This window comes from Nothoprocta perdicaria, unplaced genomic scaffold, assembly GCF_003342845.1.
Source record: "Nothoprocta perdicaria isolate Ctin4 unplaced genomic scaffold, notPer1 scaffold_26, whole genome shotgun sequence".
NCBI classification, from domain to species: domain Eukaryota; kingdom Metazoa; phylum Chordata; class Aves; order Tinamiformes; family Tinamidae; genus Nothoprocta; species Nothoprocta perdicaria.
The window spans coordinates 5,624,712-5,640,139 of NW_020455488.1; the positions used below are offsets into that span (position 1 = coordinate 5,624,712).

The window sequence follows — 15,428 nt, forward strand, 5'->3', positions numbered from 1 at the left end:
CGCGTGCGCGATGTGAGCGGGGGCTCGGCCGGCTCCGCGCGCGCGGCCCGGGAAGATGCTGAGCAGGTGGATGAGCGGCAGCAGCAGGAGCCTGGAGCGCGAGTACAACTGCACCGTGCGGCTGCTGGACGACAGCGAGTACAGCTGCACCATCCAGGTGAGCGCGGCCCCGCGAACAAAGGCAGCCCCGCGCCGCGCCGCGCCGTCCCCTCCCGGCGCGGAGCCGCCCGCGGGCAGCGCGGAGCCGCGCGGGCTCTTGCGGGAAGACAACAACAACAGAGAGCCCCAACTCGGCGGAGCGGCACCCGCTCGCGCCCCGGCCGGCTCGCGGGGGCCGGGGCCGGCGGCAGCGCAGGGCATCGGCGGCTGCTGTTGGCTCCGTTACAGCCATCCCTGCAAGGTGCTGCTGCTGGCACCCGCACGCCGCACACCCGCACAGCCAGCCCTCACCACCGCTTGCTGCCGGTACCGGCTGGCTCCGCTCCAGCCTGTGGCCGAGGGAGGATCCAGCGCAGAGTTTGGAGCCAAGGGCCGGGACGCGTCGCTGCCCCCCGTGCTCCGCCCGCGGCTCCGGAGCGGCCCCCGCGCTGCGGGCAGCCCCGGCTGCGGGGGCGGCTGCAGCCCGGGAGGCTCCGTCGTGTGTGCGCGGAGCCGCTCCGCGGTGGGGAGATGGGGTGTTTTGTGCAAATACCCGCGAAGGTGCCAACGCCGCCGCCTCCCCCCGGCCTCCCCATCCTGGGTTGTAAAGTGTGACCCAGTAAACAGCTCTAATGGCAACCTGGCTTAGTTTGCATAAGCAGAACTAATTTGCCTCTTGGAGGCTGTTTTTAATACAGATTAAGTGGGAAAATGTGGTTTAGGAGAGCAAAAGTGTTGGCAATGCCATTTAGAAAAATCTGGATATTCTGTCCTTACTAGAGTTTAATAAGGTGTCTTTATTCTGTGTGCCAATTTTTTAAGAGGAAATGCTGCTTGATCACGTATTGCAGTGACTTATCTTATGTTTAGCATAGTAAATAGTGGATGCTGGTGTTTAGTATGCATGGCTTAAGGTAGAGAGAACCGTCTCGAGTTCCCCTCGCGAGCAAGGTTACCACAGTTAAGCGTTTGTTTCCTTTTGCTTCCGTGCTGCCTTATAAGCAAAGTATTTATAGCCCATGCAAAATTAAAGCGGACATAGCAGGAATGTATAATGTCTCGCGAGTGGGAAAATCACTGTCGACGTAGCGKCGAGGAGCAGTGAATGAGTTTTGAAGGTCATTCCCTTACGAGCGCAGCGATTTCGCACGTCTTGCTCCCAACTGTAGCCTCCCTTTGTCTCGGCGGGTTCCAAGCCTCTTGGTTCCAATTTACATATTTCTATTTTTACTTAAACACAGCGAAACGATCCAAAGCGTGAGCGGTGGCTTTTGCCTGCGGTACTGCTCACGCCGCCCGCCTCGGCTCCGTGGGCTCCGCTGGCTCCGTGGGCTCTGGTGGGAGCAGACCCCTCATGGAGGGGCGCAATGTGCAGAGCTCTCATTTACCCCCAGCCGAAAGCGCTGGCCGAGCTCGCCAGCAGCGATAACCTCCGCCGTGCTTGGGAAGGGCCTGCGGAGGGGATCGTSGTGATTTTGCCTCTAAATAAAGCCTTTTTTGTTTGATTATCCAAGTTTGCCTTGGTGCTGCTCCAGGGCCAAAGCGGGGCGCAGGTGCATCCTTCATCCCTGCTCCCGTTCCCCAGTGCCTGGTCCAGGCGCGGAGGCAATTCCCAAGGGCTTCCCATCTTGGGATGCCATTCCTGGCAGCCGACTGCTGTGCATCCATGCATGATCTCCTCCGCCACAGTCATTTCTATACATGCTGATGTATAGATCTGCCGCCTGCRGTATTCTGGCTCCCTGGCGCAGGAGGAGCAGGCTCCGCTTTGTGCTCCCTGATGCCAAGCACAAACAAGGAATGATTTACCAGAACTGCGGTTTTTGTTCAGCAACGGGCCAAAGCGGGTGCCCTGGACAGGGCCAGGGTTCTGCCTCGCGCTTCCATCGGAGCGAGCGGCTGCTCCGGGGAGCACCTGGAATCGCTGCCGGCAGCGGCAGCGCGCGAGGCTGGGGATGCGCAGCTGCCCGGTGCTCCAGCCGCCTCTGGGCAGGCGGTCGCTCTTCCTTTGGGAAAGCAGCCGTGCTGCAGGAACTGGAGATGTGGGAAAATAAACAGAAGGTTTTGCGGGTTCAAAACACAGCAATCTSTGACCTCGGACCAGGACGAACAAGAAAGGTGCTCGCCAGGCTCCTGCGCAGCAATCCCGGCTACCGCATGAAGCTGAAAGTTCATGGAGCAGCTGGTGGGATCGCTAAGAGCTCTGGCACCCGACTCCTGTTTTATCGGAGAGGTGTGGGTTGTCCTGACACCCATGGTGAGCGTTTCCCACTGCTCCTTCAGCGGCCAAAAATGCCCATTTTCCACCAGCTTCCTGGCCTTGCTTTCTGACYGTGTCTGCCAAGCATCCTGGAGCATGAACAGGAACGTCCCTGACCGGGTTTGCCCGGCAGCCTGGCACTCCAGGGGGAAATATATGGGGAAAATGCGGAAAAGGCCACTTTGCAGCACCGTGCCCTGGAAGGCTGGGGAGCAGGCAGGATTTGCCCTCGGGAAAGCTGTGCTGGGTTTGTTTGCTCCGATGGAGGGTTAGTGATACTGGGCAGGAGCTGGCGCTGCTGTGGAGGAGCCCGAGCGAAGCTGCTGGCACTGCCGCTCCATTGGGATCAACCCCCTGGGGTTATTTATTTGCCAAAAGCTTTGAAGTCACTCCTGCAAATAAGGGGGTTCAGGTCAAATTCTTTTATTTGGAAAATTTCCTACGTAAATGAGCACAGCCGTTACGGAGGCATCTTCACATTGCGGGTCTGGATGTGTCTGCAAGGCTGTTGAAGCAGCTGTTGTAAAAGCGGCTCTTGCCTGGCACCTCTGCATGCGTGTGTGGATTGGGATAGGGATTGGGATATGGATATGTGTGAGGATGGGGCATGGATGTGGGGCACGGTGCTGCCAGCTCCTTGAGCCTCTCTGTTGGCATCTCTAGAAAGCAGAAAGCTTGCTATTAGACAGCTTTATCTATTTTTAAAGAGTTTTGCTTGTAGGAAATAACTGAAACCGGAATGCAATCTCCCACAGGCGGCACGCATGGAGACGTCCCTGTGTCTGGTGTGGGAGAGGGGGACACGGGGCAGGAGCGGCTGCAGGCTCCTCCGGGCTGGCGGAGACCACGAGGAGCGCGGCTGGTCCCGGTGGGGAATGCGGCTGGTCCCGGTGGGGAATGCGGCTTGTTCCATGCACATGCAGAACGTGCGATGCCATCGTCCTGCCTCCTGCTCACCCTCTGTGGAGGGACGGGGTGAAAATGGGGTGAAATCGTCTTTTTGTGGGTGGAGGCAGCAGCTGCTGGTGCCCCGGGAGCGCTGCCCTGCCCCGGTGCCCGGCTCCCTCCTGCTGCTCCATCCCTGGAAGCTGCCGGGCGCTGGATCCGAGGTCGGCGGCTGGGGGATCCTCAGGGAAGGAGAGGCTGGAGGGTCTTTGCGCGAGTGTGTCCTGCGCTGGGGACCCTGGCAGGACCCTGTTTTCTGCTCGGGCATTACAGAAAACGCCGCTTTCAGGCCCAAGAGCTCCGGCTCTCTGCACCGTTGAGCATCCCAGTGCACGTCCCGACTGGTGCCTGGTTTAACCTTCCACCGGCAGCTTCGTGCATGGGGATTAACTAGTTAATCTTGGGTGTCAAAACCTGCTCAGTGCTGCAGCTGGAAAGAGAGGTTTTGGCTGCTTGGTGCCTGTTACCAAAGCCTGCAGCTGCAGCGGGGCCAGTCCCGTGTCCCAGGATTTTCCTGGTTTTCCAGGGATTTGCAGCACAGCTGCTTCAAACCATGCTGGCTGCTGGCTTGGTATATAAGCTGTGATCCCCAAGTTAATATCTGTCTAGCTGCCCGTGTGAAATTTCCCTTAATAAAAAAATTACTACCATTGATTAAGCTGCCCTGGAGCTGTGGAGGGCGCCGAGGACGGGCGGAGCGGGTGGTTCATCCTGGCTCTAATGATCTGTTRCCTATGGACTTAACTCCTGGTAAGGACTGCATACAAGGACTGGAAACAATGCCAGGACCCAACGTAGTTATCTTTGAAAAACAGCTAATAACCTGCTGAGCAGGTAGTTTTCATGAATCAATTTAGTTCTCATTAACATTGTGCTGCGTATCGTGCTGACTAATATTTTTGGCTGCAGCCGGTGCTGGGTTTCCTGGGGAAACGTGCAGGGAGAACAGGACGCATTTGGGCTCTGCAGCCCCGGGGGTCCTGGGACCGCTGGACGCTGCAAGGGAGAATACGGGGGCAGCCGGAGGGACAGGGAGGAGGAGGAGGAGGAAGGGCAGAGGCTCCCAGCCCCTGGGCACCCAGTGGGAGCCAGCACGGGGGATGAGGAGCCCYGATCCGGGGTGACTCCCTTGCCTCCATCTGTGCCGTTTAGCTCCTCGGTGGGTCTCCTGTGTGATTGCTGTCCCTCTGCCAAGGCCGGGATGGGGTGGCAAGGTAATTAATTACCTTGGGGGTAATTAATTACTGGAGAGGGGTGCACGGGCCTGGGAAGCTGGGGCTTTGCAGGGCGCTCTGACCCCTGCGAGCGTCRCTGCCGCAGGGATTGACAGCGGGACGGAGGGAGAGGAGGCAAATCCAGCACCTCCTTCCTCCCCGAGTATCGTCAAGCTGCGCTGGAGCGGGTGCCATGGGGCAGCGGGCGCCGCGGGGCAGCGGGCGCCAAGGGGAGGACGCGTGGGTCGCGCTGCCTCCTGGGCACGGGCACACGGCGCTTGCAGGCCAYGGCGCCAAACCTTCGGCTTTTCTTGGGCTCTTGCACATCTCAGCCCCTCGCCTGGTGCCAGGCGGCAGCAGTAATTAGTGCTAACGAGGAGGTAGGGAAGCTCTTCATCCTGTGCCATTGTCTCCCTGGGTTTCACTGCAGCTCCCATCTCAGTGGCCTGGGCTAGGGATAGGTGCAGGTCCCGGCGTGCGTCTTCTCTGTGCAGTGGTGATGAAAGGCTGGACMTGGGGTCCCACCCCAGGACCGGCCCCCGGAGGACACGATCCTCTTGATCCTCCTCCTGGCCCTCGCGGCCGCTCCGCCCGTCCAGCCCTGCCTGTGGTGCCAGAAAACCTCCCTGTTTGGGGTGCCCAGAGCGTGACCTTCTGGAGATGGTGGTTTTGGTGGTGACCCGGGGTCCGTCCTGCTGTGGCCACCGGCCCTTGTCCCTGCACCGAGGCCCACAGTGGTGTCAATGGTGCCGCTTTAGCACTTGGACGTCGGGTGGCTCCGGCCACCCCGTGCCTGGTGCCGAGGACCCGTGTYTCCATCTCTGCCCCGCTGCACGAGGCTGCGCGCTTCGCTGGCACCTCCTTGTCACTGCGTCTCCTGCATGCCTGTCCATGTGGGTCGGTGGAGATGCATCGTGGGCAGGACACTCCAAGGCTCTCCCATTTCCTCTGAATTCTGGTGTTCCTGACGAGGCAGGAGCCCCACGTGGGTCYCCCGGGCTGGTTTGAGCAGCCCAGCTTCCCTGGCGGCTCTGATGAGCCGGAGCTTTTCGGAGGCCCCGCGTTGGATCTACTGACTTGGCAGTGCCCATGTGGAGCTGCTGAGGATTCTCCTGCTTTGGAGCAGAACAGAGAAAGCGGGAGGGGGAGGGAGCCGGCGGGATTCGGAGGCGTTGGAGCACGCGGGTGACGCAGCCGGAGCGGCCGATGACCCGTCCGCGCGGCCGCCCCGGGCACAAAGCCCCAGTGTCCCCGCACAAAGCGGCCTCTCTTCGCCCGGCGCTCGGGCGGCAGCCGCGCTCGGGGCCGYGGGCCGAGCTCCAAGCGCACGTTCCGTGGGAGCGAGGGCACGCATGGATGGAGCGCTCTGCCGGCGCTGCTCCCCTTGCTCCCAGGCACCCACTGTGTGCCCCAGGGTGTCCCCATGGCACGTGYGTGCACAGGCTCCCGTGGAGGCTCCTTGGGGGTCACGGTGAGATGGTGCCCATGGTCACGTTAACAGGCACGTTGCTTGATGCATGGAAGGACCCAGCTCCCAGGGCGCAGAGCGGGGCCTTGGATGTCCGTAGCAGGACGGGCACCATCGGGACAATGGTGCTAAGGGTGGTGGTTAATGAGAAAGCCCTTGYGGCTCTCGATCCTGCCGAGTGCTGGCAGCTCCTGGTGCTGCCTTCCTGGCCCGGCCTCATCCAGCAGCCCCTTCCCTGTCCGCTCACTTTGCCCGGGAGGGGAGCTGCGACCAGCTTCATCTCCAGCTCATTCCGTGGCTTTGAAAAATTTAGTTGAACAAATTGCCAGCTAAAATGTGCTCCTCTCGCTGACCTGCTTCCCTGGGGCCCCTGCGCTGCGCTTGCTCCGGCTCCAGCTCCGCTCCCGTGCGCTCGCTGGGGCTGGGGCCGACGTCCCCGTCCCTCCTGGCCGGCCACGTGCAGCGCCGCCGCCACCGGAGCCACAGCCCGACACCGGTGTTTCCTTCCCTGRAATAAATGGCCTTGCGCGGGAGCGCGAGTGCTGCTCTTATCCACACCCGCTGAGCCGCCTCGCTCGTCAGCGTCACCTGGGCGCTCTGGTGCTGCCCGTGTCCCCTCGCTGTGTCCCCAGGCTGCAGCTTTGCTGGCCGAGGCTGCGGGTGCCAGGGCACCCTTGGGGAGCTGGGCTGTGGGTCCGGGCAGCACGTTCCCAAAGCTCTCGGTGTGCCCGGGCCCGTTGCCCGCGGCGGGACGGAGCGGGGCGCGTGGTGGGACCGGCTGCGGCCCCTCRCGGGCGCGCGGAGCGGGGCCCAGCTGGTGCCAGGGCCGTCCTGGTGTTAATAGTTAACGGGGTTGGGCGGGCGCGTGGGCACGGCGGGAATTGCCGGCAGCGCAGAGCACTTAGCTCGGAGCTTCGCTCGCCCCCGGCGCAAATGCGCTCCAGGTTTTCCTAGAGAGAGCAGCAGGACACGGCAAGGAGCAGGCGGCAGCCCCGGGAGCGCTCCCTGCTCCATCCTGCGGCTCCCTGCTCCGTCCCGCGGCTCCCTGCTCCATCCCRCAGCTCCCTTGGGTGCAGAGCCAGCCTCCCCTTGCCCCTTGTTGCTGCTCACTCCCACTCTCTCTTTCCTTCCCTCGCCCTTTCCCTCCTGCACCCTGTTCTGCCCAGCCCGTGCCACAGCGTTTCCTGAAGGGACAGAGGCTCCTGCCCATCCCCTCCTCGTCCCRCTGCTCCCACCACCCTTTTTCCTGGGAAAGGGGCATGGCAAAAAGCGCCCTCGATGCACACGCCGCCCTTGGGAGCGGGGCCGGAGGGGCTCCCCAGAGGCCCGCACGTGCCGGGGGCTGCAGGGAGAGGCTGTTTCGGCACCGCTGACCCGCGTGGTGTGACTTGGCGTTCGCCCAACAGCACTGGAGACCCCAGCAGGATCCTGCGGGATAAGGGCTTTCTGGAGCAAAATGAGATTCCCACATTTCTTTACACCTCTTAATGTGAAGGTGAACACGGCCCTTTGGCTGCKTTTCCTCCACTGCTAAGCCTGGCTTAGGCGCTTTGAGCCAGCGCTGGCGCAGGTGGCTCCGGTGACGCGGAGTGTGAGTGTCCCCTGCGCACAGATGTGCCCAAGTGCATTCGTTCTGCCATTTAACACATTTACTTGGAATTAGGGAATTTGAGTGCTAGTTGTTGGAATTAAGGACTCGGAGCGCTGTTTGCTGGAACTTGGCACTATTCCCGGTGAGGTGGGTGCTGACCGCTCAGGGGCCCGGCCCCGTCCCGCTCCCAGGGGCTCGGTTCCGACGCGGGGCCGGCTCGGTTCCGACGCGGGGCCGGCTCGGTTCCGACGCGGGGCCGGCTCGGTTCCGACGCGGGGCCGGCTCGGCTGCCCGCGCCACGTGCGGCGCCCGGGGCCGCTCTGCTCAGCCGCTTCTCCGTGCGGCTCGTTGAGCATCTGCAAATGCCTCCAAGAAAAAAATCTGTAAAAACAAAGAAAYGCGTCGCTGGCYGCTGCAGCCTCGTCAAGGCACCGTCCGTGGGGCTGGAGCCCCATCGGCAGCAGGAACAAACCCCCCCGGGCTCCTGCAGGTCCCCACCGTGAGCAAAGGGGCATGGGCCTTGAGCCATGCGGTGACATTTGGGGACACGCCGCCTGTGGACCGTGCACCAGGTTCTGCTCCGTGCTGGCAGCCCGGGTGGGCTTTGCGGGTAGCYTGGGTTGCACTGGGCAGAGCTGGGCTGGACAAAATGGAAATTCTTCTCCAAGACCTTGCACTCTTGTGTCCCGGTTCAGCCAAGGAAATGGGCTGCTCTTCACCTTGGTGGGAAGCGGGGCTCGTCCCCAGCGTCGGGGTGACATGCAGCAATGTGACACGCTTGCGCACGATGTCACGCTGGCATGAAAATACTCGTGGCTGTCCACTGAGATATTTGTACAGCGGTAGCCAGCATGAGCCGAATCTGGGGCATCTGCAGCCCTGTTGCCCGTGGCGCCAAATTTCCATATTGTCGTGTGCAGTTAATAATTGTATTCGTGCCGAGCCCTTCTCCCCCCAGAGCTCGGGGTGCASAGCAGAGGGGTTTGCACTGCAAGGTCTCAGTTTGTTGCTCAGAGCCTGGCAGGATGTCCGAGCGCAGGGGAAAATAAATGAGAGTGGTTTGTTAGTGTTGTCTGCTGGGAGGGTCACGGTGTTGATTGTAACTATGCATTAAGAGGATGCCTCCAAGGTGGGTGAGCTGCAAATATCCCYTTTGCCTCTTCTCGTATCACCCTCAGCGGTGCTTGCAAGCAGACCAGTCAGCGGGTGTTGGAGAAAGCCGAGGTTATTTGCTCCGGGAGCGTGTGTGATTCTTGCAGCCCTCTTTGGAATCACATGCGTTTCTTGCAGTGCCCTTTGCAAACTGATGCATTTCTTGCAGTGCCCTTTGGAAGTGCCTGTGTGTTTCATAGAATCATAGAATCACAGAATCATAGAATGCCGAAGGTTGGAAGGGACCTCAGAGGTCATCGAGTCCAACCCCCCTGCTCACGCAGGGTCACCTAGAGCACGTGGCACAGGGCTGCATCCAAGCGGGTGTTTCTTGCAGGGCCCTTTGGAAGTGCCTGTGTGTTTGTTGCAGGGCCCTTTGGAAGTGCCTGTGTGTTTCTTGCAGCGCCCTTTGAAGGACGTGTGGTTTGTGTGAGGTCCTCCGGAAGCACGTGCGTGTTCTGCAGCGCCCCTCAGAACCGCGTGCGCCGGCCCGACGCGCGCCCTGCCCTCCCCAGCCCCTGCCAGGTCACCTTCCAGGACGTCAGCGCTCCGGTGTTCTCCGTGCAAGCTGTTGCACGTGCAGTTTGGGGCGCCTGACGCTGTCTCCGGGGATGGCAGCATAGGGAGGAYCTCGTTTAAGGGCACTGATCTCGGCAGGCAGATCCTCGCAGCTGCAGCAAAGGAGAGAGCCCGGCTGCCTGCGAGGGCCAAGGGGAGCAAGGGGAGCAGGGGACAAGGGCCTGGGAAGTTACGCTTTTCTTCTGCCGGAGATCAGGCCATTTGCCTTAGCCTCTAGATCCTTTCCTAAGCCCTTTTACTGCTCAGACACAGACATTTAAGTTAGGATATTCATGAAGAGGCACTAAGAGATGAGTTTTAGCAGTCAYGGAAGTGATTATTGCACAAAGCATAGAAAAAGTTTTGAAGTCCAGAAAATGTAATTTAAGAAGTTTGGTCTGCCCAATCACGTGCAGGAAGGTGGAGGGATTTGGGAGGATACCAGATATTAAGTGGGTTGTTCATCGCCCTTGGTCCCCACAATACTGTTYCGAGCTCAAGTCGGGTGGTGTGGCACTAGGTGCGTAGCCTGATATTCTTAACAAAAGTGTCACCCAGTCGGGAAGGCGTTYAGCAAGGACACGAGGGAGACTTTGGCTTAGGCTCTGTGTCCGGTTCAAGTTACCCCAAAGCCATGGCCTGGTTTCATCAGGAGCTGCTGGTTTAATGCATGCGCTGCACATTGTGATTGCCCAGTGCAACCATTGCCCTTGCAAGCGATAACATTTACATGTTATTGCCCCCATTTGTGCTTTATTTTCCTCTGCTAGAGGGGCCAGGGCTTGTCTCCTTCGTGCCCACGTGCAAGAGGAGACAAGAGCGGGCAGTGCGTGGCTGCGAAGCCGTCCTGCCTGCACTGCCCCTTCCCGTGGGCTACGCACAGGCTGCAGTGCTAATAACAATAAAATAATGATGAGCATTAAGAGTAACTATAAGGTAAGTTCATCACTGAAGAGCATTTCTTGGCATTCCCATTTAACGGGCTTCTGCGGTGGAGCAGAAGAACCGATAAATAATAATCTGTGCCACTGATGGATAATAAAGGTTTGTGCAAGATGGAGTAGAGCTGTTTTAAAAACACCGCTTAGTGCGCAGTTACTGCGAGTGGCCATATGTTATTGGGGAATAAATAACGGGAGGATCTTGTGGTCTCAGCTGYGGGAGAGCAGCGCCGCGGCGCCGCTGGCATCGCCGCTCAGTGCTGGCAGGCGAGCCGAGAGCGGAGGGCTGCGAAACGGCGACGGCCAGAGTGAGCAGCGAGCGGTGCCCTTGCGCGGGAGCCGGCACCGCGGCGCGGGAGCACCGCGGCGAGAACCGGCGGTGCTGGGAATGTGGGGTCCTCCTTCATGCGGAGCCGCTGGTGTTTGCCTGCCACGAGCTCTCCCGTGCTCTGCGCAGCTGCCGCCCGCCCCGGTGCGCAGGGCCGTGTGGCCGGGTGTCTCCTCGGGCACRTGGGATTTCGGAAGCGATGCCCAGCCCAGCGCAGGCTCTGTGCCATCGTCTGCATGTGGAGCCAGAACAGGGAGCATCGTTACCCTGCGTATTCAACAACCTTCATCTCCACAAGTGGTTTTAAGYGTGATTTAGGGAAAGCTTCGTTTTCATCTTTGAGACGTGCGTGAACGTAGAGGTTCAGACCAGCACAAAGCTCCGTGGAGCTCAGGGCTGGGTGGAGCCTGCAGGAGCCCCGGCAAAGAAGATGGAGAAAAGCTAGTGAGGAATGAGCTTCTTGGCTATTCTGTTGTTCGTGGAGCTGAAAAAATCTGTTTTACCCCAAGAGAGCCTCCTGCTTGTGCATATAGAGGAGCTCTCCTGTGATGTGCCCTGTGTCAAGGGGAGCTGTGACATTGCAGCTTGCCACCAAGTTGCAGGAGGAAACACAAGCTCAACTTTTGCTGAGTATTCACTGCTTTTGCACTGCTCATCAGTGAAACCTGAAAGACAACGAGTGAAGAAATGCAGAGTTGGAGGTGAAATGCCAAAGTAAAGGCGGGAAATGGAGAGATGGGCATTGTCATCCACACAGCCCTCTCTTGGGCAGTGGTCGATAACCCAGCATTGTGTGGGAATAGGGAATGTCCCCGGGGATGAGGATACGCATGGGGAAGGGTCCTTCTGGCGTTGGGAAGTGGCTGCTGAGATTCAGACTCAAAGAGCAAGGCCTGGGCACGGAGCCTGCGAGGACACGGGCACGGGACGGAGCCGTCGGCTGCTGCAAGGGCAAAGCTGCGGAGCATTTGTTTCGTGTGCTGAGTCTCCAGGTTGGTGTTTGATGCTGMCTCACGGGCGGCTGCGTTTTGGCAAGATGGAAAATAGCTCTTGAAGCCGGCAGCCTCCAGCCTTGCCCAGCGCCGGGCGGTGCTGCCCGCGCTCGCGCTGCGTGCGCCCACGCTGACCCGGCGGTGCAGGGCGAGATGAGCAGCGGCGGCGCCGCGAGACGGGCGCCCGCGGTGCTGCAAGCCCACGGGGATGCGCTGGCGGTGCCAACATCGGGGTTCACAGGGCTCCCCGGTTGCGATAGCGGGACATGCAGGGCTCCCTGGCGCAACTCGGGGCCGCGGCACAGCTGGAGCTTGCAGCGCGGTGGCCGTGTTGCACAGAATCACACACTCACAGGATGGTTGAGGTTGGAAGGGACCAGCAGGGACACCCAGAGCATGTGGCACAGGGTGGCGTCCAGGCGCGTTGCACCGCSGTCCTGAGCAGCACTGCGTCCTCTGGGTCCATCCCGAGCCCTCCCCGCCCTTTCCTCTGGTTTCACCTCTTGCGATGGTAAAATCTCTGCTCCGGCTTTGACCACAGACCTCTTTCACTGTAACCTGCCCCAAGGGGCAGGACAAGAGCTCCAGGAAATCAGAAAAGGGAAATTGGAAAAGGAGCAGATTTGCAATAAAAACAATGCGACCCTGATGCCAGGGAGCATGTGGGTGTCGTTATCCTCTGGGAAAAGGGGCCTTGATGCTACTTCATGGGCCTTCGGTGTCTTCTTGTACCTGCTTGGTAGAAAAACCCTCAGGAGGAAGAGCAGTTCCGTGGAAGAGCCCTGCTAGAAACACCCGCTYGACTACATCAGTGCTGTAATCCCATTTCAGACATTTAGTCACCTTTTAATCCATTTGTGTCCCACGCTGGTTTTGTGTYGTTCCCATTTTTAATGAGGATGTCATGCGATACGAGCTTAAACATCTCCCGCAAGTCTAACTATATTAAATCAATGCTGCTGCCTTTATTAACCGATTTGTTGTACTCCTCATGGACAAAATCAGGTGGTTTTGGAGGGGTCCCTGTTTCCAGAGCTGCCGTTAGCCTCCCTTTGCCAGCAGCAATGTTGCTCCTCGCAGCGCTTCCCTGTTCCGCTGCGTGGCCGGGCGGGAAGGCCCGTGGCAGCCCCTGCGGACGCTGCAGCCCTTCCCTTTATTGGCAGGATCCTGTTTTCACGTTTTTCATGTCAAATGCTGCTGTTCCGTGACTGATTGCAAAGCAGGAGCTCCGACCTGCTCGGAGCGGCCACGGAWCCCTGTGGTCACTGCTGGGATCGCTCCGGCCGCGGGCTGGCCCCGGAGCCGCCTYGGGCTCCGCGGAGCCCCTCACATCCACGCGGGCCTTGCGGTCCCACCCAGGGCTAACTTGTGGTAATTATTTTTAATATTGCTTTTATGTGGCAGTATATTGTTTTAATTGGGTAGCTGCGCCACGGCTGATATTAAGTGCTTCCAGCTTGACTCACTAGGACGCAGTGGCTCCCCGAGGCGGTATTTATTAAAATCCGTGTTTCCCCTGTATTTCATGTTTATTATTGCCATCTTTAATTAGGAGAGGTAAATATCGCCGAGGAGGGTTGAGGGGCCTTTTTAGCATGAGTGATTGGGGCTGCAGCTCAGCAGGAGGAGGTGCTGGGGACAGGACGGGAGCTGGGGCTTCCTTAGCGCCTCGTTGCGCCCCAAGGCAGGGCTGCAGCTCGGGACACTTTAAAGCAATGAAGAGGCTCTGCCCCGAGCTGCTGCTTCTCACCAGGTTCTTTGAATCTCCTGCAAGTGCTGCCTCAGCCTGGGGACCAGGCGTAGCCCCCGGACACTTTGCACGTAGGTTTTGAGCCTTTAATGATGAACAACTTCTTTCCTTTGCCATTCTCCCCAGGAACAGCCCCGGGTCGTTGCCCTCATTTTACTGGAGGTTTTAAAGGCAGAGCCGAGTTTGGGATGTGCTCCTTGCAGCTGTGCTCCTGGGTGCAAAGGCAGCGCCTTGGTGGAGCCGTCTCGAGCTCTGATAGCAGCGCAGCCCTTCTAGTGATTTCTCTTGCAAACTGTTCCTCGCTGATCCTGGGAAAGTTTTCCATGTATTTCCAGTACTGTGTGCTGTGAAGAGCGGTTTCGTCATGTTTTCTCTCCTCCCGTATTTGAAATGGCTCTTGATCTCCGCATTGGGCTGTGTTTGTGACTTTATCAGACTTCTCCAGGGTCCGTGCTGGTCTGCAGAGCAGCTCCTGTGTCACCGCTGGCTTTGACTTTGTGCCTTTCGTGCAAACAGCAGTGGGTAATTGCAGATTTGTTTGTGTTCTGCGCGGATTCTGGGATGCACTTTGGTGTTCACTACTCCCTCGGTTGTGTTTTTGTTGCAGAGAAAATCAGATTAGTTTGTATTCCAGTAATCCTTCAGATCCACTGAATCTGTGCTTCCGATTCTGCCCTTCGGATCCAGCTTTTTGTAGACTTGGACAGAGGAGGAGCCATCGGGCCCTGGCTGGTGTTTGCAGGAATGTGGTTTGGCATCCGTGGCTTTCGTGCCCACGGGTGGGATTTGCCCTGTGCCGGGCTCTGGATGCACTGGGCCTGGCACTGTGAGGAGGGGGACGTTCCTGCGGACACTGCGGCACGGGAGCGACCGGGAGAACGTGCTCAGGCCCTTCCGCGCCGCCTTTGCCTGCAAAGCCGCTGCCCTTCCCTGYGCTCCTCTCCGTGCCTTTGCGCTCCCACGTGCCCGGCGGCTCCTGACATGTTTTTGGCGCCTTTCTGCCAATAKGAGGGCCCCGTTTCCCGTGGGGGTTTGCAGGGAAGATGTCAGCCCGCATAACCGTTCCCCCGTCACGCGCTACCGCCGAGAGGGCCTTTTTGCCCTCGCGGGTTGGCGCGGAAGGTCGCGGGTGACGCTGGGCTGCAGCGCTGGGCTCGGCCTGGCCTTTCCTAGGCCTGAGCGGGGTGCAGGGAGCAGCTGCCAGCCCGAGGCTGCGGCTGCATCCGTGCAAACCCAGAGGAGGAGAAGAAGTGGAAAATCCCGTGGCGGACGAGTGAGCGTCCTGGTGGTTCCCAGCACTGGGTGCTGGACAGGAGCCGGGTGAGAAGGCGCCTTCCTTAGACCTGCAACCCGGCCTGGGCCTAGGGAGCAGCCCCGCTCTGCTCCCGCCTCTGCCGCTTCCCGGCTCCGGCTCCCGCTCCCACCGGAGCRCACCGGGCCCCATGTCAGCCCGCAGGGCTCCGATTTGCAGAAGAAAACACAGAGGAGTGGAGAGGAAATGATAATTTCGGCAAAAGCTTTTGTTGGGTCTCAGGTGAAGCTAGAAATTTGCATTTAAATGAATATATATKTTGAAGCATTAAACCCACAGGCAAAAGAAAGGCCTTGCGGAGATGATGGATGCATCGCTCCCTGTGCGTCTCCTGATATTATCCCAGCCAACCTTTAGAAGTGAAGCTGCACGCCAGCCCAAGTCATTTTTCTTCCTTTTATTTCCTGAAATCCAGAGCCGAGGGTGAGCGCTTTATTCCCGACGCGGCCCCGAGCCACCAAAGAGCAGCGGGGGCAGCGGCCGCGCRCGTCTGATGGGCTGCACGGCGCCGTCGGGCCGGCCCGTGAGCCCGGGGCTGCAAACCCAAATCAAGAGAGAGGCGCGTTGGAAACACAGACGTGGGAGGCTTGGGGTAGCRGCAGCCCCGGCTGGGCGAGGGAATCGCGCTCGCCAGGCTGCTCTGCCTGCACCACAGTTATCTGTGGGCGGTTTGATCCCGGCTCCCGATGAGCACAGTGAGTGCCGTTTGATCCCGGCTCCCACATGTGGTTTGATCCCGGCTCCCGTGCACGCTTTGATCCCGGCTCCCAATGGGTACA

At 59.5% G+C, this 15,428-nt stretch overlaps 1 protein-coding gene across 1 annotated transcript in view; it reads left to right on the top strand.

Annotated features, from left to right (window-relative positions):
• Nucleotides 1-47: 47 nt before the first annotated feature.
• The window catches only part of FRMD5 (FERM domain containing 5), a 46,693-nt gene continuing 31,312 nt past the window's right edge, over nt 48-15,428 (top strand). Inside the window, exon 1 of the mRNA XM_026040534.1 lies at nt 48-157. Within this exon, the coding sequence (XP_025896319.1) occupies nt 56-157 (102 nt within the window). The 5' untranslated portion in view covers nt 48-55. The remainder of the gene's footprint in view (nt 158-15,428) is intronic.